We start from the raw sequence: 26,022 nt of genomic DNA, 5'->3' as shown, positions 1-26,022 counted from the left end.
ACTGCGCATTCTACCAGGGCGCAGGCGTCGTCGCTGGCTTTCCTGGCCCGTGTGCCCATCCAGGAAATCTGTCGGGCAGCGACCTGGTCATCGGTCCACACCTTTGCTTCCCACTACGCCCTGGTCCAGCAGTCGAGAGAGGATGCGGCCTTCGGAACTGCAGTGCTCCATGCCGCGACTTCTCACTCCGACCCCACCGCCTAGGTATGGCTTGGGAGTCACCTAACTGGAATGGATGTGAGCAATCACTCGAAGAAGAAAAGACGGTTACTCACCTTTGTAACTGTTGTTCTTCGAGATGTGTTGCTCACATCCATTCCACACCCGCCCTCCTTCCCCACTGTCGGAGTCGCCGGCAAGAAGGAACTGAGGAGCGGGCGGGCCGGCAGGGATATATATTGGGCGCCATGGCGGCGCCACTCCAGGGGGCGACCTGCCGGCCCACTGGAGTTGCTAGGGTAAAAAGTTTCCGACGAACGTGCACGCGCGGCGCGCACACCTAACTGGAATGGATGTGAGCAACACATCTCGAAGAACAACAGTTACAAAGGTGAGTAACCGTCTTTTCCCTCCCTCCTTCCCCTTGTGCGCAAAACAACCTGCCTCTTTTTTCAGCAGCATGTTTTCACCATCATAGAGGATGGAACCTTGTGGCTAGATCCTGCTCCTACTGAAGTAAACATGAATTTTGCCATTTGTTTCCCTGGGACTAGTTTGGGCAGTACCAAGCACAGTGTTAATGCTCGTGGTTATTTCCCCAATACATTCAATATGAGTTTACCTTGTAATTCAGTGGGCTCAGGTACTTGAAGCAGACAAAACAAGTATAAGCTAAACAAACGACAATTGTGATGCTGACAACTAGGAACGTAAAGAGGGTCGTGGGAGCTTTAAAACCTTAAAAACAAACAGAATACAAAATTGTATGTATCCATCACTGGTTCAAGTAGGTAAAAGCAACCAAAAAATAAAAAAAAAAATCACACTGATCATAAAATAGCTTATCTGAAAAGAGCGCTCACTTTCTGGAGAATGGAACAAAATAGAAGAAAAACCCTAAGAGGAAAAAAATAGCTTTCAAAGCACCATGCGGGACACACTGATTTAATGACCTGCTCATTACATACAGCACAATAGAAGGATCTTTTCCTGACCCTTATATAGAGGAGCTCTCCAAGTCCACATCTTAACCTATAAGACTTGCCTCAGTTTTCTCTCCCCCATCCTTCAGGCATCATCCTTAGGGTACTAGACAATGCTGCTTTCAGTGCCAGTCAATACCACCTGAGAATTCACAGCAACCATTGTGGAGTGATACAAACCACTCTCCTGAGCCACGTGAGCTGCTGTCACTGCACTCTCAGTTACTGCTGTACTAGAGACCAAAACTCCAAGACTCAGAATGTGAGCTAACTGGAGCAGGGACCATCCTTCTAAGAAAGTGCTTCGCTCTGTGGGTATGGCTACACTTACAGTTTTGCAGCGCTGGTAGTTACAGCTGTGTTCGTACAGCTGTGTAGGGCCAGCGCTGCAGTGTGGCCACACTGACAGCTACCAGCGCTGCATGTGGCCACATTTACAGCACTTGCAGCGCTGTTGGGAGTGGTGCATTGTGGGCAGCTATCCCACAGAGCACTTCGTCCCATTTTGGCGCTGTGGCTTGTGGGAAGGGGAAGGAAGTGTGCGGGTCTTTCCGCTTCCTGTTCCAATGCCCCGTGGTGCTTTGCTACACATTCCGAGCAGTTTGGCGGCATTGTGAGTCTGCAGTGCGATTTCTGAGATTTCTGTTACAAATGGAGCCTGAGCTGCTGAGGACCTTGCTGATGAATGTTGCCAGCACATCACGCATGGCAGTGGAGCTATTCCTTCAGCTGCAAAGTGACAGTGAGGAGTCAGACGATGATATTGAAACGCCTGACGCTCAAGACACTCAATTGCTTGTGGCAGTAACAGACGTGCTCAGCACCATGGCGCCTTTGGGCTCGGGAAACCAGCACTGAGTGGTGGGATCACATCGTCCTGCAAGCCTGGGATGATGAGCAGTGGCTGCAGAACTTTCGGATGAGAAAAGCCACTTTCATGGCACTGTGTGCTGAGCTCACCCCTACCCTGCAGCGCAGGGACACGAGATTGAGAGCTGCCCTGCCAGTGGAGAAGCGGGTGGCTATTGCAATCTGGAAGCTGGCAACTCCAGACAGCTACCGATCGGGGGCGAACCAGTTTGGAGTGGGAAAGTCCACCATTGGAATGGTGCTGATGCAAGTTTGCACAGCCATTAATCGCACCCCGCTAAGAACTGTGACTCTGGGGAACGTACAAGACATTGTGGATGGCTTTGCAGAAATGGGTTTCCCTAACTGTGGAGGGGCAATAGATGGGACGGATATTCCTATTCTGTCACCACCCCACCTGGCATCAGAGTACGTTAATCGCAAGGGGTATTTCTCCGTGGTTCTGCAAGCACTTGTGGGCGTTTCACTGACATTTACTCAGGATGGCCTGGAAAGGTGCACGATGCACGCATCTTTCGGAACAGTTCCCTGTTCAGGAGGCTGAGGGCCAGGACTTTTTTCCCAGACCACAAGATCACAGTAGGTGACGTCGAAATGCCCACTGTGATCCTTGGAGACCCCGCTTACCCCTTAATGCCATGGCTCATGAAACCGTATACAGGGAAGCTTGACAGGAACAAGGACCGGGTCAACTACAGGCTGAGCCGGTGCAGAATGACTGTGGAGTGTGCTTTTGGCCGTTTGAAAGCCCGCTGGAGGTGTCTTTATGGGAAGCTAGATTTGGGGGAAAGCAGCATCTCCGCTGTTATATTCGCGTGCTGTACCCTCCATAATATTTGTGAAGGGAAGGATGAAAGATTCAATGAGGAATGGACCTCCGAGGTTCGACGCCTAGAGGATGAATTTGCACAGCCAGAGAGCAGGGCTACTAGGGAGGCCCAGGAAAGGGCTTCAAGGATTAGGGATGCTTTAAGGGAGCAATTTGATGCGGAGAGCCAACAGTAATGTTTGGTGCCTTTGCTGTGCTTTGTTCTACCCTGGGGTACAATATTTACCACTTCCTGCAATAATAAAACGTACTGTAAAAGCCATAAAATCCTTTATTCAAAGTACAGTACATAAAAGGCCAGGGGGGTTAGGGTGGTGGACTGTACATTCAGAGGTTTGAATATGTCCTGTTTTGATTACTGTTCAATGTCTGCTGCACTTCAGGATTACTATGCTGCAGGGTAATGGGGGTGGAGTGCACAGGGTAAGAATTATAGTTATCAGGGCTGGTAGGTGATCGTACAGGTGTTGGGGGCAGCTGGGGGTAATAAGAAACTGGCTGCTGGAGAAAGGTGTTTTGTGCAAATACTGGGGAACAAGAAAGAGAGCTTTGGGAGGGGTGTGGGTTACCACGGTACAGATCTGCCTGCATGGCTACGAGAGACTCGAAAGACTCAGTTTGATGAGCCAGGAGGCTTATCATCTGCTTTGAGGTTTTTTTGATAGCCAATTCCTTTCTCCTGCTTTCTGTTTGCCTCCACTCATACATTTTCTCTCTCCATTCCTGCGTCTTCCTACTTTCTCTGTTGTAGTGAATCATAACTGCTTTGATCAATTCTTCTTTTGATTTTCGGGGATTTTTTCTCAAGTTCTGCAACTGACGTGAGGCCGGTGATCCGGCTGCATTAGTCAAGGTCACTAAAAAAAACACAGATAGAAACATGTAATACACAGAGGCTACATTGTTTATTATCACACAGTGAAGGAGTTTGTAGACTTTTTGTAGCATCATTCCCACATACCTAACAAAACACAGAGAGGCCAGGGAAGCGAAGGTACGGCGAGCAATGGGGTGAGTGTTTCTGCCCCGACTGCACTTGGGAGGGGGAACTGACCGATGGGTCACTGGGGTTTATCTGCACTGGGTACAGGAGGTAGCTGGTGTCCTGAACAGGGGACAGTAGTGAACAGGAAGGTGGCGAGCTGCTGGGGGGGGGGGGTCCACGTAACTGCCAGCCTGCTGGGGGGGGGGGGGGGGACGGGACGCACAGTTGTGCTGGCTGCCTGCTGGGAAGGGTGGGGAAAAAACGGAGGGCACCGCGGGGCTGTTTACGTGCTGGGAACGGGGGGGGGGGCAAGACCGGAGGGCTCCGCGGGGCTGGCTGCCTGCTGGGAAGGGGGTGGGGAGACCGGAGCGCACCGCGGGGCTGGATGCCTGCTGGGGTGGGGGGGAGAGACCGGAGCGCACCGCGGGGCTGGCTATGTGCTGGGAAGGGGGGGGGAGACTGGAGCGCACCGCGGGGCTGGCTACGTGCTGGGAAGGGGGGGGGAGACCGGAGCGCACCGCGGGGCTGGCTACGTGCTGGGAAGGGGGGGGAGACGGAACGCACCGCGGGGCTGGGGGGGGGGGGAACGCGAACCTGGCGCCTGCACTCAAGTATTCCTAAATTCTCAACGGGGTTTCCTACTGCCAGATATATCAGTGCTGCTGCGTGTTACCTGGGAAGAGAGGGAGGGTCTTCTACAGCAATGTGGATTCCGCCCTGGCCCCTATGCAGCTTGCCTGTGTGCAGCCATGGTCCCCCCACCCCTCGCTGCACAGTGGATCGGACGAGTTAGCCTGACCGGGACAAGGACCATGGTGGCTCTCCCGATAAACTTGCGAAAGCACATTGCGCACGCTCTGGCTGCAACTTTTCAAGAGATTACTGAGGCAGATTACAGAGACGTGATAGAGCAAATCAATGGGCTATTCCACGTTTAGGCATGCATGCAGGCAGCCATAACCCAAACCCTCCTCTCCCAAAACATAAAAATCTGCTTACCCCGAGCACGCTCCTCAGTTTCTTCCTCACCAGCAACTTCCAGCTGCTGCGACTGGCTAGCCTCCTCCTGGCTTGAGAAGAGCTCCTGGCTGCATGCCTCCTGGGACTCCGGGGTGTCTCCCTCCACGCCAGTAGCCTCACTGTCGGCTTCCTCTACACCCTCCCCCACTTCTCCCTGCTCTGAACTCTCCATCGTGGTCCTCGGATTGGCAGTGGGGTCACACCCAAGTATGGCATCCAGCTCCTTGTAAAAACGGCAGGTTGTGGGGGCAGCTCCTGAGCAGCGATTTCCCTCACGGGCTTTGCAGTAAGCACTGCGCAGCTCTTTTATTTTGACCCTGCACTGCAACACGTCCCGTTCATGGCCTCTTCTCAGCAAGGACTGTGATATCTGCCCATAGGTATCATAATTTCTCCTTCTGGAGCGCAGCTGTGCTTGCACAGCTTCCTCACCCCAAACACTGATGAGGTCCTGCAGCTCGGAATTGTTCCATGCTGGGGCTCGTTTGGGGCGTGGAGGCATGGTCGCTGATTGATTGAATGATTGATTGCACTCCACACCTGGCTGAGCAAACAGGAAGGGGATTTTTAAAATTCCCAGGGCATTTAAAGGAGGGGTCAGCTGAGCCCAGAGCAGTGGAGTGTGCATGATTACCAGAGAGGCTTCTAAGGTATGCTGGGATACCTCCTTATACCCCGGAGGTCAATAAAAGCGCTGGTGGGCGTCCACACTTGCTGACCAGCGCTGGATCACCAGTACACCCGAGGCTTGACCGGGTGTACAGCCAGCGCTGCAACCAGGGAGTTGCAGCGCTGGCCGTGCTTTGCAAGTGTGGCCACATCCTAAGTTGCAGCGCTGTAACCCCCTCACCAGCGCTGCAACTTTCTAGTGTAGCCAAGCCCACACAGTGGGTGCTATCCTAAGTCAACGAACAGGATCAAAATGAGGTATTCAGCACTGCAAGGCAGATTGTCACACCAACAGACAATTTGATTAATCGGCATTTAGCTTCCTAGTTGCAAAACAAGACAATCTCACATCTTTAACTATTAGCCAGTGCATATCATGGGCATTTGCCTTCCTCTGAAACATCAGGAATAGGCTTTTGCTAGAAGTAGGATACTGGCCCTGCTAGATCATACAATATTTTAACAGTAATTACAGTGTCATAAGTGGTTATGTCAAGGGAATGGAATTTCAATATTTTCCAGCTAGACTGAGGCATGTATGGACTATCCTGAACATATCTTTAATGAACAGTACAAACAAATTATTAATCAGACTCTAGATTTAAAAAGTCACCTCCATCCCCAACCTAAAGGGAGAAGCTGGGGGAAGGAAAAAATGATGCTGAATCTCCTTCACAGCATCAAAAGCCTCAAGTGCATCATTCGTAAAAAAAACCCAAACAAACAAACAATCTCCCCTACTGTTCTGCGTGCCCAAAGGTCAAGCCACCAACTTCCCCCAGCAACTCTGTTAATACAGCAAGTTTGTGGCACAATGAACGTTTATAATTTAAGGCAATGTGAGCAGGATCAGTGAGAGAATGTGTCAACTAACAGCTTAAAAGTTAAATGTAATAGAATCATAGGACTGGAAGGGACCTCGAGAGGTCACCCTAGTCCAGTCCCCCCGCACTTAGTATTAAGTATTATCCAGACCATTCTTGGCAGGTGTTTGTCTCCTTTGCCCTCTCCTATTGCTCCTGTTAGATGATCTCCAAGTACTGTGAAGACAGTAAGCCTGGCAATAGCCCCATGAGGCAGGTAAGGATTATTATCCCTGTCTTAAAAATGCACAACTAGAGGCTCAGAGAAATTAAGAAACTTCCCACATGACTCTAGACAACTTAATGACAGAGCTGGGAGCAGAATCCTGGTCCCTCTGCTTTAACCACAAGATCATCAAACAATATTTTAAGCTGATCAGTGATGAAGAACCCTTACCTAGTCGCAAAAAGGAAAAAAAATAGAGCCAAAACAGACAGAGGATCGGAGCTGTAAGGGCCTGATTCACAGCTGCAAAGTGGATCTTCTTCTCCAGTTTAGCAGGGAGAAATGCATAGTAAAGATTGTGGCGATCAACCATATGCTTCAGCAGTATATATATTAAACCTGAAGAAGAGGATAGAGACAGGTTACTGAAACTGCAAATATTAAAAAAAAAAAAAAAAAGTCACAAATTGGTAGGGCAACCCAGACATATGTGATTCCTAAAACTACTTTTAATTTTTTTAAATGACTATTTCAAGTCAACTGGGTCCCTATAAAAGCCAAAATGTTCCAAGTTCCAGTGGCAGCTAGGAATTGCAGCACTGTATGCAGTAGTACCCTCAAATCTTTACAATATGGAGCACAGAGAATTGAGAGAGACAAAATTGTCTTAAATCTATTTTTGTGGGTTTAGGCCAGATCTTACATGTTTCCCACTGCCATTTAATAGATACAAAGTTTATTTCACAAACTTTCCCCTGAGAAAATAGTTTTACTTTTATGTTAATTTGTGACCTAGAGTAATGACACGTTTGTGCAGCTGTATATTTGTTCTGTTCCTATCAGCATTCAGGATTCCGTCTAGCCTTTTTTTCTATTATTATTCACCTAGGACATAAAAACATTCATAGATACCAGGACCAGAACACCTGGTTTGCACTGTGTTTATTTTTATGTTGTATTTCATCCGTTTTGATGGAACTCGGGGGTGAGATTTTCATAAAGTGCCTAAGGGATTTAGCAGCAAATTCCCATTGAAAGTTTGGCTACTTTGCCGAACCTCGTTGGCTGAAAGTCACATGTAGACATCCTCTCTGAGAGCACAGAGGAAAGCAGAAATGAAAAGCTAATATGGTTGAAAAGCATGGTACTAAACCTTTTCAATTAGAAATTCCATCCTTAATGGTTAAAGCTGTACAAAAGTCAGAGTTAATATATTCCTCAAGCTGTAGAAATAGAATCATCATCATATACATAGTGCTTTTTCAGCTTCCAAACACTGTACAGACATTAATTCACCCCAACACCACATAGTGAGGTTGCGTATTTCCCTATTTTTCACAACAGAGCAGATGTGTGTTTTGGTCCAAGGACACAGAAAGTCACTACCAGAGCTGAGATAAGAACTCAGGAATTCCTGTCTCCTGGTCATGTGCTCAGACCAAACCTCTCCCCCCCTTCCCTGCCCTGGGCACACAACTCATTGGCAAACTTACCAAATGGGACAATAATGGGGCATGTAATGCTATAGGCCATGATGACAGTGAATACACACAACATCCAGGCATACATTGCTCCAAACTCATACTCAAATGCTTGATGCTAGGGAAAAAACCAAACACAAATGTTAGCTTTCCAAGGATTAAACAAGATTCAGAAAGGGAACAATTCAGTTTACCCCTTCCTTATTCTCGCCTCACAACAGAGGGACATGTTTTTTTGAGACACCCAGGCAAACTAGTTACAGATGCGCAAGTGGTATGTATATTAATTACGTGCTTTCAACATTGTTGTATACAATGTTGTAGCCACATTGGTCCCAGAACATGAGAGAAAGTTGTTGAAAGCTTACACAGAGGATGCTTGCAGCAAACTGATATTTCTGTCAAGAGAATTCCCCAAGGAGCCTGTTTTCAGTCTCCTCCTTAAATTCAGCTATGGGGAAAAGCTATGTCCAACCACAGGGCAAAAAAATTATTGTGTCTGTGCTGTCAGAACTTTGATCTCTATAGCGATTATAGTTTAACCTCTGTGGTGCTGTGTGCATTGGCCTTCAGAGCAGACAGAGCTCTAGAGGTTCAGAGGTTGCAGTTTGGTTTGGTAAATATCCCAAGTGTTTGAGTGGTCAGCTGATCCTCTCAGGCTGGAATCCTAGTACAGAGAGCCTCTCTCACACCCTCAGAGCACAGCAGACATAAACAGAAGTGAACGCTAACAAGCCAACTTTTTTCAAACCTACAAAGAGATCAATTTCATATGAAGTTTTGAGTAAAGAGGGGAAGAAAGTGGTGGCTACAAGTGGGCTTAAACTAAGTCTGTTTGCCAACTCCCTAATTAAAGTTCTCATTTTGAGGTGGTGTGGAGACTGAGGACCTGATTTTCAGGCCCCAAGTAAGGACAAATGGGCTCTAAATGGCTTGTTTTAATCAGGCATGGGCTCAAACTGTACAGTCTCCTACATATCCACATTGTGCTGCTCAGGGAGAGGACATGTAACTGTAGTTTGAGCAAAAGAAAGACCACGAGGAACAACCACAGCTGATAGTTAGCAGCTGTGAAGGAAGAGGGCACATACTGTTCTTGTGTAAGGATTGTAGTTTGTTATAGGCTGTTTAGGATTTTATTGCCCCCAGGCTATTGAGAGAAGCTCTTATACCTGTTTAATGTTTTTCCTCTCAGCAGGGGACTTGGCCATTATCATGCGTATGGTGTAGAGGATGAGGCCAGGCAAGCGCAATAGCTCCATCCCATTGCCAATGAAAGCTGAGGCAATCACATAATTCACAAAGAAGGCTCCCTGGTCAGGCAAGAAGACACATCTACAAGGAAACAGAGTCAGTGACTAAAAGGCAGAGGGTTTGCAATGGGGACAGGTTACATTTGGAAAATAGCTCCTCTTCAGAACAAACACGGCAAAGCTTTACAAAAGATGGCTGCAAAATCTTTGATCCAGTGGTTTAATTACAAGTGCCTACTGCTGAATTCTCTACATGCAGTTGTAAGGGCATATTTTGTAGGATGCCATCAAACATGGCTCTATAAGAATATAAACAGTATCTGAAGTTACACTAATTTGAAAAGAATATACAGTACAATCTGCTAGGTGGCTTATGTTGGATGAGGGAGCCATTTTGATACTTCAAGTCACTGTTGGCGGCAAGATACTAGACTAGTGGTTTCTTTCAGCAGAGATGCCTTAAATATTTGTTTTGCGATCATGCCTAAGAGCCCGAGTTATTGACCAGGCTCCCGTTGTGCTAGGTGCTGTACAAAAACAGAACAAAAAACAGCCATCACCCAACATCTGCAAATGTTGATCTTCGATACCACTATGCCAAACAAAAACATGAAGTTCTTCTTCGAGTGATTGCTCATATCCATTCCAGTTAGGTGTGCGCGCCGCGCGTGCACATTCGTCGGAAAACTTTTACCCTAGCAACTCAGTGGGCCGGCAGGTCGCCCCCTAGAGTGGCGCCACCATGGCGCTCCATATATACTCCTGCCGGCCCACCCGCTCCTCAGTTCCTTCTTACCGCCCGTGTCGGTCGTTGGAACAGTGGAGCGCGGCTTAGCTGACCTCCACTTCCCTAGCTACTCGTTTTCTCGTATATAATTATGCAGTTATAACCCTTTTATATATATATTTGTATGGTTATACGGGTTTTCTTTGCTAACATGGTTAGTTTAGTTAGCGGGGTTCAGGAAGTAGCCCCTTCCATGAGCCCAGTGCCGGAGCCATGCATGGCTCACCGGATTTTAAAAGGGGCCCGGCCTGCCAGAAGCCGCGGCCGAAGAGAGATCTACATGACTCCTGTTTGAAGTGCCTCAGGGCAGATAAGTGCCCCATTTGCAAGGCTTTTAAGCCGAGAACAAAAAGGTGCGGGACTTTCACTTACCCCTCCACCTTGGGCGCCGAGCGATATTCAAGCGGCGGGCAGAAGCGCCTCGGCACCGGACCCCGCCGGTACTACCAAGGCCTTTCGGCACCGACCGTCGCCGGCACCGATGTCGACTCGGCACCGCTCCCTTCTTCCGAGGTCGAGAGAGTCTACGATTCCTGCTGGTGCCTGGCGGCTCCCCGGCACGCGCCGTGGTTGAGCCCCCTGCTCCCGCTGCTTCCGTGCCACCTGCATCGCAGCCAGAGAGCTCGCCTAAGTTGCGTTACCCGGCACCGGCACCTGCAGAGGCACCGATGACTTCGGCTCCGTCGATTCCAGTCCCCCAGGACCACGAAATCCGGTGCCTGGCAGCTCCCCGGCTCGCGCCGTGGTAGAGCTTACTGCTCCTGCTGCTTCTGTGCCAACTGCACCACAGCTAGAGAGGTCGTCTAGGATGGCTCGCCCGGCACCGACGACGTCGCCACCGTCGATCCCGGTCCCACGAGGGCCGTAGAATCCGGTGCCTGACGGCTCCCCGGCACGCGCTGTGGTTGAGCGTATTGCTCCTGCTGCTTCCGTGCCAGCGGCACCGCAGCCAGAGAGCTCATCCAAGTCGGATCGCCCGGCGCCGACACCTGCTACGGCACCGATGACGTCGACACCGTCGATCCCGGTCCCACAAGGGCCGTAGAATCCGGTGCCTGACGGCTCCCCGGCACGCGCCGTGGTTGAGCGTATTGCTCCTGCTGCTTCCGTGCCAACGGCACCGCAGCCAGAGGGCTCGTCTACGTCGGATCGCCCGACACCGACACCTGCTGCGGCACCGATGACGTCGGCACCGTCGATCCCGGTCCCGCAAGGGCCGTAGAATCCGGTGCCTGACGGCTCCCCGGCACGCGCCGTGGTTGAGCTCCTGCTCCGGCTGCTTCCATGCCAACGGCACCGCAGCCAGAGGGCTAGTCTAAGTCGGCTTGCCCGGCACCGACAACGTTGGCACCGTCGATTCCAGTCCCACAAGGGCTATCGAATCCGGTGCCCGACGGCTCCCCGGCACGCGCCGTGGTTGAGCGTATTACTCCCGCTGCTTCAGTGCGGATGGCACCGCAGCCAGACAGCTTATCTAACTCGGTTCGCCCGGCACCGGCACCTACCGGAGCTCTGATGACCTCGGTACCGTGGATCCCGATCCCACGAGGGCCGTCGAATCCGGTGCCTGACAGCTCCCCAGTACGCACTGTGGTTGAGCCTGCTGTTCCCTTCACGCCGGAGATGTTACCAACGGCGAGGGCTCTCAGTGCCATGACAGAGTCAGTGCTGCCTGACCCGGGCACCGCCGGTACGGGTAATACAGTCTCTTCAGGGGACTGTCCCCTGTCAGCACAGCAGAGCGGCACCGTTCATGATCACGGTCCCGCAGACACTCCACGTCCTGTCGGCACGCCGGACGCCATTGGCAGTCCCGGTGCTGTTTTCCTCGGTACTGGTCACACTCGCTGCACCGGTCGGTATCCCGTTCGCCGACCCGCTATCGGCACCGTTCCGACCTCTGGCACCGGGGCAGGTACCTTGACTCCTGTAGCCCTTCTCCGAGTTGGGCAAGGTCCGAGTGAGTCAGAGACTCTGCCTGTGCCTTCTTTTAGTACCTCCATGGCCGTCCGGACGCGCATCCGTGTCATCCCATATGCGCAGATTTTATGCTCAGGACCACGATCCTGATATGATGGCCAGCGGGCGCCAGCCCCGAAGCGGAAAGAGGCTTGGCGAATGCACAGGCTTGGCCGCCAGGTGTACTCTGCAGGGGCCCTGCAGCTCTGGGTAGCAAAGCAACAAGCCTTGCTTAGCTGCGATAATTATAGCACCTGGGTGAAGGAGTTTCTCCCTCAAAACTCCCACCTGGAGTTCGCTACCGTCTTGGAGGACGAGGGAAAGAAGGTTCCCAGAGCGTCCCTCCAGGCCTCGTTGGACGCAGCAGACTCTGCGGCCGGCACTCTGGCCTTGGGTGTCGCCATGAAGTGCATTTCATGGCTTCAGGTTTTTAAAACCTCCGGCCGGAGCTGCAGTATGCCATTCAGGATTTACCCTTTGTTGGTAAAGGCATCTTCGCAGCAGAGACAGCCCCAGACTGCGAAGCCTGATGGACAATAGGGTCCTAATGCGTCTCAGCATGTATACGCCAGCGACCAAACGCAGGCCTTTCTGGCCCCAGCCGCCATACTCTGTGCCTAGCCAGAGGCAGAACTCTGGCAAACGGCAAGGCCAAGGTGGTCGCAGACAAACGTCAGGACCCCTAAAGAGCCAAAGTCAAGGTCCCTCGCAATTACCACTGGGACCAAAGACGGACCTTCCAAGGTTCGCCTGAGGGCGGTGTACCAGTCGCAGGACGGGATCCCGATCCTGCTTTCTCCTGGCATGGCCCCAGTTACTTTCAGATCGCTGGGTCCTGCGCACGATGGAGCATAGGTACCACCTTTAATTTGCTCCAGCCCTGTCCCACTTCAGCGGACGAAAGGGGTAAGGGGTTTTACCCCCGTTATGCCCTAGTCCCCCACTCGAACACAGGTCTCAGACCTCCCTGGTCCTGCATGGACCCAACCGGTTTAGGATAAGGTTGGAGTTCTGCATGGTATCCCTGGGAACCATTATTCCATCCTTGCCTCCTGGGGGCTACTATGCCACCCTGGATATGAAGGACGCGTACTTTCGCAATGCCATCTTCCCTCCGCACGGGAGATGCCTCCGCTTTATAGCCGACTGTCAATACTCCCGGTTTACGGCCATAGTCGCCGCCTACCGTCGCTGATGTCGGATATGCGTTTTTCCGTATCTGGACGATTCGCTTATCCGAGGAGACTCTGAGACACAAACCACTCAGCCCGTGGACATCGCCATGGTCTTATTCACAGGTCAAGGCCTGCTGTTTACTATAGAGCAATCCACTCTGGTTCCCACGCAGAGGTTGGGCTTCCTAGGGGCTATCCTGGTCTCCTACCTAGCTGGAGCCTGCTTATCGCAACTGAGATTTTAGGCGATGGCAACAATCATCTGAGGTCTGAAGGCTTTCCCAACGACCTCAGCTCGTTCTTGTCTCAGTCTCCTGGGTCCATGGTTGCCCGCAAGTTTGTAACCAAACATACCAAGCTCCGCCTCCGTCCTCTCCAAGTCCGGCCCACCTCGGCGTACCGCCCGGACAGGGAGCCAATGATCATGGTAGTCACCGTTCCCTCGAACGCCTTAGGCTCCCTAGAGTGGTGGCTAACTTCCTCCTTGGTGTGGACAGGGATGCGGTTTCATCCGCCCCAGCCCTCACTGCCCCTGACGGCGGACGCATCATCTCTCTGCTCGAGTGCTCATGGTCACCTCCGAGCTTAAGGCCTTTGGTCTTCTAGGGAGCTGGCATTCCTCATTAATGCTCCAAAAATGAGAGTAGTCCGCCTGGCATGCCAGGGGTTCCAGCGGCAGCTGCGAGGCCATTGTATCTCGGTGTTTACAGCCAACACAATGGCCAGGTGCTTCATAAGTATTCAGGGGGGACATAGTCCTCCCCCCATTTTTTGTCAGGAGGCCATCCATTTCCGGGTCTTTTGCATGGCCCACTCGATGGAGCTGGCGACGTCCTTTCTCCCAGGCGTTCGGAACGTCTTACCTCTTTGACTCAGCAGGTCTTTCCTGTCTTACGAGTGATCACTCTGCCCCATGTGAGGCGTCCCGCTTTCCGGAAGTGGAGATGTTTCCTCACACAGACCTGTTCGCTCACCGCGAGAGCAGGAAATGCCAGGTGTTCTGCTCCTTCCAAGGTCTCTCCTCGGAATCGCTCTTGGACGCATTCCTGATGTCGTGGAAAGGCCAACTGCATTATGCCTTCCCACTGTTCCCACTGGTTCATTAGGTCCTGCTCAAACTCCACAGGGGCAGAGCGCGCATCATCATGATCACTCCAGAGTGGTCCAGGCAGCACTGGCATACCACGTTGCTCGGCCTGTCAGCCCAGACCTCATCACTCAGGGCAACGACAGGCTTCGTCACTCGGACCTGCAGCCTCTTCGCCTCACGGTGGCTGCTGCGTACCTGAGTCGGGGTGACAGGCAGCCTTCCACCTGGTCAACGTACCGGGCCAGGTGGAAGCGTTTCTTTTACAGCTGCAATACGCTCGATCTTGCTCCTGCTGAGGTCTCGACCCCCTCTATTTGGCCTGCCTCTGGCCTTCAGCGGCAGGACCTGGCGGTATCATCGCTGAGGATACTCTCGGCAGCCATCTCTACCTTCCAGCAGGCTAAGATGGACGTTCAGTGTCCCACGCTCTATGGGTTCGAGGTCCCTCAAGGGCTTGGAGCGCTTGCACCCTCGGGTGCGCCGCCCAGCCCCGCCCTGGGACCTCAACCTAGTCTTGGCCAGACGGGTCTCTGAGATCAGAGCTCTTACGGGGGTTCCGCCGTACACTAGGTTCCACAAAGACAAGGTGCAGTTATGACCGCACCCGGCTTTCCTCCCTAAGGTGTTTTGGCCTTTCATGTTACCCACAGCTCAACGCAATGGGCATAACCGTTGCACTCCTTGGACATCTGTGGAGTGCTCGCATTATATTGACAGAATCATTTCCTAAGGTGCCCCAGCTCTGCCCCGGTAGCGGGCCAAAGGGAGGGCTTGCTTGTTTTCCTCTCGGAGGATCTCATCTTGGGTGATGGCGGACATCCCCACTTGTTATGATTTGGCTCATATTTCCCTAAGCCACATCACTGTGCATTCTACCAGGGCTCAGGCTTCATCTGCCGCCTTGCTGGCTCGTGTTTCTACCCACGAGATCTGTCGCGAAGCTCCATTGGTCCTCGGTCCATACCTTTGCTTCGCAGTATGCCCTGGTTCAGCAGTCAAGAGAGGCTGTAGCCTCTGGCTCAGCAGTTTTATTCTGCCACATTTCACTCCGACCCCACCGCCTTTGTAAGGCTTGGGATTCACCTAACTGGAATGGATATGAGCAATCACTCGAAGAAGAAAAGACGGTTACTCACCTTTGTAACTGTTGTTCTTCGAGATGTGTTGCTCATATCCATTCCGCACCCGCCCTCCTTCCCCACTGTCGGAGTAGCCGGCAAGAAGGAACTGAGGAGCGGGTGGGCCGGCAGGAGTATATATGGAGCGCCATGGTGGCGCCACTCTAGGGGGCGACCTGCCGGCCCACTGAGTTGCTAGGGTAAAAGTTTTCCGACGAATGTGCACGCGCGGCGCGCACACCTAACTGGAATGGATATGAGCAACACATCTCGAAGAACAACAGTTACAAAGGTGAGTAACCGTCTTATTTCTTCTCCCCTTCTAAATCAGTTTCTGTAACAACAAGATCTTAATGCAGTTCTAGGGAAGATTCCTGTTCCAATGATATGGCACAACCTTCAACATACTGTCTTACTGTGCTCTCTCCCTGCCCCCACCTGTTTGTTGCATCCATCTTCTGTCTTATATTTCAACTGTAAGCTTCTTGTGGCAGGAACCATCTCTTTGTTAGGTGTTTCTCTACAGTGCCCAGCACAAAGGGACTCTGATCCATGACTCCTCTTCCTAATAACCTAGAAGGAGCTCACATCCCACCATTCATTCTGAATCCCAATGTTATACTATAGGGCATCCATAATTACACACATTCATTATGCACTAAAAAAGGTTAGCTGGCAAAAAGACTACAGTGAAATATCAGAGGGTATCTAATACTTACTCCAACCTGACTGCAGATTCAGCCGACTCTCTGTCAAACAGCCAGCGGAAGAAAAAATCAAGACTAGAAGAAAGATAGTTAAGATCAGTCACTCTCCATAGTTCAACACAGCGGTAACAAACAAAACCCACCAACCAACCAAGGTCTTCTAAAATGGAGAGAGTTTTAACTGTATAAACTGCAGTTTACTCTAGTCTACTGTAATGACTGAACATTGCTTGGTCAAAAGTGGGAAGGGAGACTTGGAATCCAATAAAATGGAAGTGTTTCATTTAATGCTCATGTTTCTGTTTTATCTTCAGCAGACAGTGTGCCGGAGGCAGACATTCACAGTGCCCAGGGAGACAGCCAGATGGGAGTTACTGGAGCAAAGAAGGTGGGCAACGAAAAGGATAATTTTGTGGCTAAAGCACAAGAGTGGGAGTCAGGAGGTCTGGATTCCTGGCTCTGCCACTGACTTTCTATGTGACCCTCAGTACCTTAGACATTTAATCTCTCAGTGCTTAATATTGCTTAGCTACAGAAAGCAGCTGGAAATACTTCCCAATCTCACAGGGGATTTGTGAGGCCCAGTTCCTTACGTGCATGTCAGTGCTTTGAGATCCTCAGATGAAAGGCAATTTAGGGCATTATGACAACAAAACACAAGTTAAAACAAACAATGAAAACAGCTATACATCTCTAGGAGGGCTGGTTACAGAAACAAAGGAGACCAACTGCTATTATAAAATATTCAAACTTTAAGAACAAAGTTGAATACCTGGTCAGACCAAGGGAAGGCAAAATCAACACCATGAAGATCAAAAAAATGTACACTTTATGCATCACTATTCTGTTTTCTCCAGACCTACCAAAGAGGAAAAGGTTATTGAGTAAGAGACTGTTATTGCTAAACACAAGCTTTCATCCTCTTCCAACTCCACTAATTCTTCTGCCAGAAGTGGAGGAATCTATAATGTTTTCTGAACACAAACTAGTTGAGTTATTTTTGAATTTCCCCCCAACTTTTAGTTCAGCTAAGTGAGGTCTCCAAGTATTCTCCCCTCCCCACCTCGAATAAATATATCTTTACATGGAATATACTACGACTCCTGAAGGACCTTGGCAGTAAAATGTTAGCTGCTGTGAGAAGTCTGAATGCCCTTCACTGAGAGAAGCAGGGTGGATTTAAATTTAAATCAAACTGATTTAAATCATGATTTAAAAATCACTAGTCAGGAAGACTCGATTTAATCATGGTTTCCTACATAAAAGTGCATTCTTGTTAGCTGTCGTAACCTTAATCCATATTCTTCACAACTCAGAGACAGAAGCAGGTTTCATTTTTAGAAGGTACACACTATACATTTTTTAAACCCTGATTTATTTTGAAAACTTTTCAGATTAGTGATTGTTTGGTTATTTCATTTACCAAAAGGTAACTGAAGCAGATATTTATGAAGTCATTGGGAGGTGATCTAGCTCCAATTCAACAGGTTAATCATTAGTATTTGGAGGATTTTCTTACCATGCTGTATTAGAACATCACCAGACAGGTATTTAATTGTTTTATTTAACTAAAACAACAACAACGTTAAGTAGACAGGATTTTTTTCTTCAACAGCAAACATAATATTTTAACAAAACAAGCATAAGTCCCTCGCTTCTCCTCCTTGTCAGATCTATTCTGCCCCCAGCAATCTTCTATTCATTGAACTTTTTGAAACTTTGCACTTTTAGAGAGGTAAGGGATTGATTCCATGTACACAAATATGCAGAGGGACAACAGGGTTGAGAGGTCGTATTTCTCACCTCTATATATTTATTTATTTAAAACCATTTTTGCTGACAACAAGCATGTTACCTCTGGAGAGACAAATCCAGTTTGAGACCTGCAAAACTAAGCATCTCTGATGGTATCTTCTAGACTGAGCACTGAGTCCCATTGGCTAGATATAGAAAAATTGACCTAAATAATCTATATGAAGCCTGTGGAACCCCATAAAATTGGGACCCTAATCCACGTACTATTGTAATTTTTAAGAAAAGTTTTGTAAATGAGTTCCATGAATATATTGTCTAATACTATAGAATTAGAATTTATAATCCCTATTCCATGATGAAATATCTTTGAGCTATAATGTATCTTAAGTAAAACTATCTTTAGATAGGATTTTTCCTCAAAAAGTATTTTATCAAAACACTCCAATTTAAATTAAAAAAAATCAGATTATTTTGATTTTTAAAAATAAATAAAATAAATAAATAAATAAATCATTGATTTTTATCCACCCTGGAGACAAGAGTGTCCAAGGGCCACCAGTGTATCTATTAACCTGAGCCAAGCAGGCCCATATCTTTCTTTACGGAGATATGGAAGTTGTTTCTGAACATTAATCCGGATCATAGCTGGGTTAGTGATGCCACAGCCCTCCACTGCAGGCATGTAGACTTGAGACACCGGTCATCTGGATATTCAAGGCTAGTCTCCAAACACATGTGATGCTCAGAGCCTCTTAGTTGCTCGTATTCAATCTCATTTTTCAGACAGCACTGTGCCAGTTTCACTAGGGCAATGTGCCGGAAAAAAACCCCACAGATTCAGATGGGCTGCTTGACTAATACGGTTAGTGTCATCTCTTCTGAGATAAAATGTTTTTTATCTAAGAAACATCAGTTACAAATGTTATGGGCAAAGGCAGAACAAGAGATTGTTAATTTGGCTCCTATCCACGACAAGCCTCAGGTGGAAGTACATCAAGAAATCTGGTGGGCCAAACCCCAGGTATGTCCATTAGAGCTCCATCTACCAAAAGCAAGAACCATGCATTTCCCTTAGCACCACTGCAGCCCATTAGTGTAATCTTGGGAACACTGACGTAGAATACTTAAGAACACTCATTTAAGACAAATGTACGTGACACTCAGTAAGGATGATTTTTCACATACAGACATAGGGGAAGGCAGTACTTTTGTAATTCAGATTAGTCTGTGACAGATCACCAGTGTCTGTAGTCAGAGGTCCAAACCAGCTGTATGGAGAGTCTGCTTCTGAATGACAGATATTCTGTCAGTCAAGCACAAAGTTTCTCTGTTAAATAGAGGCCTTCCCAAAAAAAAAAAGGGGGGGGGGGAGAGAAGAGACACATAGGGGACCAAAAAAAACCAACCAAAAAACAAGACAAGGCTGGATGCTATTCATTGGATCTACTACGAAACAGGGAAAATTCCTCGACTGTTTATCAAGAAGATCTATTAGGTTGTGAAATAATCTGCCAATGGATAAAGCTCTTGACAGAGGACAGACTTCCCTGTGCTGGGCAAGGAATGGACTAGATGGGCCTTAATAGGTCTTTTCCACCTATAATTTTTATGAAGTTTACCCAGTTTCTCCAGTTTTCTCAGTAACTTGGTTTATGGCACAAGGTTAAAAAGAGAGGAAAATCGATTGCTTACTTTGTCCAGTGGGATTCCAATAGTGTTGAGTAGTACACAATTGTTGGTAACAGAGCTGAAAAGGACCATAGGAGGAGCGTTGGGAAGAACTGACTAATGATAGGAGTCTAAAATAAATAAATACAAAGTAAAGACAGGTGCAAATACTCTAATACTGTTGAGGCTGAAGAACAGATGCTGCAGAAATTAGCTTTTATAGGTAAGCAACCCATTTATATTAGAGTTGGACAGAGGAAACTATGTCCCAATACAGATTAGGGTTCAGTTAGCAATCAGAGTTTTTGGTACAAGGAAAACCCAAAGCTAGGGCTTGAGGTTAGATTCCAAGATACTGAAAACTCAGTTTGTGCGAAATTTCAGATGGAACTGAACTGGAACCAGATGTAGGCATCTTCCTGGTTCTGGATCCAACTTGAACCAAAATGTAAGAATGAAGTTTTATTTTAGAATTTCAGATCTGAGTTGTCATCCCCACACACGCACACATACAATTCTAAACTTAAAAGGAGTTTGGATTGGAGGTTCTGTTTTTTGCTCCAAGTTACTATATTTTAAATTATAGAGTTTAAGATATATTTTAATTGTTCTTGTAAAATAAAAATGTATGATCACAGAAAGTCTCAAATGAACTGATTTCAGGCTAATCCTTATTAAAAAAAACAAAAAGACACAAATTATGAGGACATCGTTCTGAATTTATTTTTTAAAAATTTGCATCAGTTTCAGCCCTTGCTGGGGATTTGAACTGGTTGAAATTGACTAACACATAGGCATGGATGATCCTCAGCTGGTATAAATTGGTGTAGCTCCACTAGCTTCAGCTTTATACCAGCTGATAATGTTGTCCATAGTGTCTTAGTGCGAAGACATATCCTGGCCAGCTCACTTCCTTGTTCACTTTCTATAACATTTTGATATTGGTGTACTACTAAACTCAAAAACAAGTGATACTCACATTAAGGTAACGAATAGGTTTGGTGACATTGAACTTGTCCATGGTGGAGATGATTATGGAAGGAGTTGTCAGAAAAAACAGCACAATAAAAAGGAGCAAATTAATGCAAAACCATCTAAACCACCACCTTAGCCCACGCACTGAAAAATTGTTCCTGTTAACAGAAAAGAATCAGTAAGTCTTTTTCTGGTACACAGATATCACTTGTCACTTGACAGTATTTTTTTTTTTAAATAAACTGGGTTTTTCATATAACTAGAAGTCATAATACAAAAAACCAAATTCACTAACCAAGTCCAAATTGCCATTAGTTATTAATTAGTAAATGAAAAATTAGCATAATTGCATGGGCTGGACTGCTGGAGGGTCACTTTTTACCCCTATGTAATCAATAAAATGAACCTAAGTTAAAAACCTTTCCCAGTTTGGGCTTTGTTGGGGGGTGGGGGCTGAATTTTCTCCAAGTTTTATTTAACCAAATTGATATCACTAAAGGATCAGTTCCTTACAGCAATTTGCAACAGAACGTCTAGCTTAACCCAGAATTCCAATGGGCAGCGGAAATTGCGGGAACTGTGGGATAGCTACACACAGTGCACCGCTCTGTAAGTCGATGCTAGCTGCGGTAGTGAGGATGCACTCCAGCGACTTAATGCGCTTAGTGTCGACATACACAATAAACTGTATAAAATCAAATTCTACAAAATTGACTTCTATAAAATTGACGTAACTTCGTAGTGTAGACATACCCTAAATGTCTTTAAGGTTCTCAGCTGCTATGGTGATGGGGGCCATATAAGCAACTAAGTAGATAATTCGTAAGGTCTTAAAATGTCCGTGCTATAAAACAGAAAAACGTAGAACACCAGCTAAGAGTAAAATGCATTCTTGCCCTACTGTCTCTCCAAATATCATTTCTTTCCTTGACATAAGATATAGCTTTTGTAGTTTGACTGATGTTGGTATTTTAAACAGAAAAGCAGACATGGCATCAGCTCAGGAAAGTCTAAAGTGTTAAAGAAACATAACTGGTAATGTGGAGGAGGAATGGAGGTGGGACAGAAAAAAACTGTAGCCCTTTCCTTGAATGAAGTAAAGTGCACTTTCACCAAAATAAAACAGAATTAGAAAGCATTTCAGCACTTGAGAATCACTTAGCCCACTACTAAAATGCAGCCACCTCTGGGATGAAATGGTATTGCTATTTACCAGAACACAGCTACTATACATAGGAGTTTAACACAGGAAGTGACTAACTCCAGGAGGAATTTGAGTAGGCAGAATAATTCTGGAATCTAGAAATTGTGGTCAGAAATCTTATGAAATTAATTATGGGATCTTTAATGACTATAAAAGTCAAGAGCTTAGTTTTGTGTCTTATCTGACTAACATGGCACATGCAACACCACCATGTCTGAAGTCAGTCACAGTTAGAACAGAGGTCTGGGAGACAGGAACACCTGAGTTCTACTCTCAGTTCCAACAATGACTCACTGTACAGACATGAGTAAGTACTTAACCTCTCCACCTCACCCTGTCCTTCTAGGAAAATACTTCCTCACCTCACAATGGTGTTAGCATTTCAGAAAGAATACTCCTATGTGTAGGGCAGGGGTGAAAGTAACTTAAAGGACTTATTGGTATGCCAGAGTCCTGAGTAGGGGGTCGCCTCAACTGGAACAGGCTGGGTCTTTCAAGATTTAAAGGCCCTAGGGCTCCAGATGGGAGCCTCAGGGCCTTTAAATCACCCTGGAGCTCCCAGCTACAGAGGCAACTGGGAGCCCCAGGGCTCACGGGCAAATTAAAGAGCCCAGGGCTCCAGCCGCCACCGACTTCCGGGCCTTTTAAATCACCGCCGGATCCCTGCTGCCGCTACTCTGGGGTGGCAAGGCTCAGGCAGGTATTTAAAGGGCCTGGGGCTCCCCACAGTGGCAGGAGCACCGGGCCCTTTAAATCCCCACCCAAGCCTGGCTGCTGGAGCTCCAGTGGTAATTTAAAGGGCCCAGGGCTCCTTGCCACGGCTGGAGCTCTGGGCTCTTTAAATCACTGCTGGAGATGCTGGTCCAGTCTGGCACAGCATACTGGCTCTTGCAGGTACGCTGGACTGGACCGGCTTACTTTCACCTCTGGTGTTGGGCCCGTACCAAATTCAGGGTCCATTTTGGTCAATTTCATGGTCAAAGGATTTAAAAAAAAAAAAAAGTAAATTTCATGATTTCTGCTATTTAAATCTGAAATTTCACGGTGTTGTAATTGATGGGGTCCTCACCCAAAAAGGAGTTGTGAGGGGGGTCGCAGTACTGCTACCCGTACTTCTGCACTGCTGCTGGCAGCCACGCTGGGCACTGGAGAATGGTGGCTGCTGGCTAGAAGCCCAGCTCTGAAGCAGAGCCACCCCCAGCAGCAGCCTAGAAGTAAGGATGGCCTGGTGTGGTATTACCACCCTTATTTCTGCGCTGCTGCCTGTAGAACCGAGCCCTCAGTCAGCAGCTGCCTCTCTCCGGCCGCCCAGCTCTGAAGGCAGCAGCGCAGAAATAAGGGTGGCATGGTATGGTACTGACTCCCTTACTTCTGGGCTGCTGTTGGCGGGATGCCACCTTCAGGGCTGGGCACCAGGCCAACAGCTGCTGCACTCCAGCCACCCAACCCTGAAGGCAGCACAGAAGTAAGAGTGACAATACTGCAACCTTCCTAAAATAACCTTGCAACCCCCATGCAACTCCCTTTTGGGTCAGGACCCCCATTTTGAGAAACGCTGGTCTCTCCCATGAAGTCTGTACAATATGGGGTAAAAACATACGCACACACAAAAACAGATTTCGGGGGCGGCGGGGGGGAGGAGACCAGATTTCACAGTCCGTGGCTGTGAATTTTGTAGGGCCCTAGCTATGTGAGTGCTTCCCCACCAACATCACCACTTCCGACTCAGAGGGAAGAATGTCATCTACTTAGCCATTAGTGCAACTATCTGCAGTGCTGAGGTATTCCTTGGGGGTCTCCAATCCAAGTACTGACTAAACCTAACCCCACTCATAGCAGCTTACCAGAACTGCATAATTCACATCTCAAGGTACCATGGTTGCAAAAATGAAGGTATGAACCACACTGTTATATTATAAGAAGCTAGATTTTGTATTTTATCCTGATGGTAGAATTGCAGTTATGGAGAAAATAAACCTCTGGAGTACCAGAAGTCAGATGGAACAACCCTGCATTTTTAAATGGATGCTCCGATATTAGAGAGGATTCAAACATCGAAAAGAATCACAAGTTAAAAGGGAGCAGACTACTGGTATTTAATAAGGATATTTGCAATAAATCATGGCTTAACACTTCTACTGTATTATGAATAAATGTGTTATTGAAAACTCCTTGTGATTTTGTGACAGTGAGGAAGTCACAAAAACAAAACAAAACAAAAAACAAAACAAAACAAAAACCAGTGTCTGAAAATTAAAGCTAAGATTTTGTCATGGATATTTTTAGTAAAAGTCACAGACCGGTCACGGGCTTTCCTGAATTTTTCTTTATTGCCTGTGACCGGTGTGTGACTTTTACTAAAAATATCCATGACAAAATGAGGAGCTCAGCTGCAGGGTCCCCACACCGCCTACAGAGGCTGGGCAGCTCTGGGTTCTCCTGCTGCCTGCAGCAGCCAGGAGCTCCAGGAGGACCCCCGCTGCCAACCCTGAACTGCAGCCCCACCATCCATGGTGGTCAGGAGTTCGGGGGTATCCCCTGCCGCCCATAGCGGCCAGGAGCTGGGGTTGAATTCACAGAGGTCACTGGAAGTCACGGATTCCACGACCTCTGTGAAAAAATTTTGTAACCAGCATTATGAGTAAGGCTACATTACATACAAGCCACTTGCAAGGTAACTGGAAAGATTTCAATGATCTTTGGTGTACCCCTCTAGCTTTTGAATGTGACAGGAAGGGAGAAAAAAAAAAACCAATTCAACACCATTTGCTTATTTTCAAAAACTCCCCCCCCCCCCCCAAGTGGCACAGAATGGCTGGGAAATTTACTGTGACAGCAATAAGATTTTAAAAGAATGTTTCAGTATACAGTGGGTTCAGCTATTGCTATAATACGGCAGCTAATACTAGAAGTCAAATACTTTTATAATACTTAGCTCTAATATAGGGCTTTTTCATCCATACATCTCACAAAAATAGGTATGCATTATCCCCATTTTGCAGATGAAAAAGCTGAGGCACAGGTATTAAGGGAATGATTTTCAGAGGTGCTGAGCAACCACAGCTCCCATTGATTTCAATTGCCCCTGAAGTCCATAGGAGACACGGGTACCCACAACCTCTGAAAAATATCAGGCCATGAGTGACTTGCCCAATGTCAACAAAGCATTTCAGTGGTAGAGGTGGCAACAGGACCCAGATATCCCGACTCCCAGTCTTGTGTTCAATCCACTAGCCCACAAGTGTTCAATGTGACAATGGTTCAAACTCTCAGTATCTGGGCAAAAAATAATTTTCTTCTGAGGAGAAAAATAACCCAACCCCTCCAACTCCAAATTTATATTCTGGATTAGAAACTGATGTGAAGTGATCAAGAATTTACCAACAAATATTCTCTGGATAGGTGGCATATGTAACATTCCAGTTTGAAATGCAGAGTTCTTTGCTGTAGGCTGATGGCTGAGGTTCCCCTTTACATTTAAAACTCTGGCATTTGCAGGCATTGAAGTCTTTCAGAATACTGCAATAAAGAAAAAAACAATGTAGTTTTGCAGCTGGAAATGTCACATGTTTAAGCAGGGAGATTGCCAATAAAGGGAAAGGCTTTAATCACACCCTCGAGACAGTATTTTGGACTTCACCATAACGTCACACATGCATATAATAGTCATCATTTAAACAATTACCCAAGTCTGGCTTGATCAGAGTTTATGGACACCTAACCAGTCTTGCTTTGAGCTGCACAGCACTATCATGAAAGTAGAGTTTGTGATGATGATTTATATATTAAATATATTCAAAACAAAACAACAACAAAAAAACCTCTTCTCTGTGTTCTACATGCCTTCGTAAAAAGCTCTACAGGCCGGTTATTACAAAGCAGCAAATGTGTCTGCATTCTTACTGATGATACTGAAACCGACATCAGCCACCAGTTTAGAATAGCACTTTTGAGCATGTTTGTACTATGCTGATTATTCTCACTGCCTGAAACCCCTTCTTCCCCTTCCCAAAGTGTAAATTTAAGACTTGATTATATCGTCTAGAGTTATGATTTGATTGGCATTTGGTGCATTCACACCCAATCCAATTATGGCCACAAGCAGAGCACTTATAACTTTCTCAAATGCAATAGTCTTAGGCACAAATTTCAAATGGTATGACTGTTCGTTTAACAGTTAAAAAACCCTGTCCCAGATGAGTTTTGATATGTAAGCATGGCAGGGGTATGCATTATATTTAAATTGCGTGCCTCTCTGAAGTTCGTGAATGTAATCATGACTATTCTTCATTTACATAAAAGGATA

General features: G+C 47.4%; 1 protein-coding gene across 10 annotated transcripts in view; it reads right to left on the bottom strand.

The window, feature by feature from the left end:
• The window catches only part of TMEM63A (transmembrane protein 63A), a 60,828-nt gene that overhangs the window by 7,688 nt on the left and 27,118 nt on the right, over window positions 1-26,022 (bottom strand). For 8 of the 10 annotated variants that reach the window (XM_030557392.1, XM_030557394.1, XM_030557393.1 and 5 more), the window contains 9 exons: window positions 25,098-25,235; window positions 20,517-20,670; window positions 19,562-19,668; window positions 16,887-16,973; window positions 16,127-16,189; window positions 9,198-9,360; window positions 8,038-8,143; window positions 6,776-6,943; window positions 782-897 (listed from right to left, as the gene is read on the bottom strand). In XM_030557392.1, the coding sequence (XP_030413252.1) occupies window positions 782-897; window positions 6,776-6,943; window positions 8,038-8,143; window positions 9,198-9,360; window positions 16,127-16,189; window positions 16,887-16,973; window positions 19,562-19,668; window positions 20,517-20,670; window positions 25,098-25,235 (1,102 nt within the window). Of the gene's footprint in view, window positions 1-781; window positions 898-5,031; window positions 5,070-6,775; window positions 6,944-8,037; window positions 8,144-9,197; window positions 9,361-16,126; window positions 16,190-16,886; window positions 16,974-19,561; window positions 19,669-20,516; window positions 20,671-25,097; window positions 25,236-26,022 lie in introns of those variants that run through there. The other 2 variants (XM_030557400.1, XM_030557402.1) reach the window with 2 other exon arrangements.

This window comes from Gopherus evgoodei, chromosome 3 (genome assembly GCF_007399415.2).
Source record: "Gopherus evgoodei ecotype Sinaloan lineage chromosome 3, rGopEvg1_v1.p, whole genome shotgun sequence".
In the NCBI taxonomy this organism is placed as follows: Eukaryota; Metazoa; Chordata; order Testudines; family Testudinidae; genus Gopherus; species Gopherus evgoodei.
This window is presented reverse-complemented; position numbering and strand designations above follow the sequence as displayed.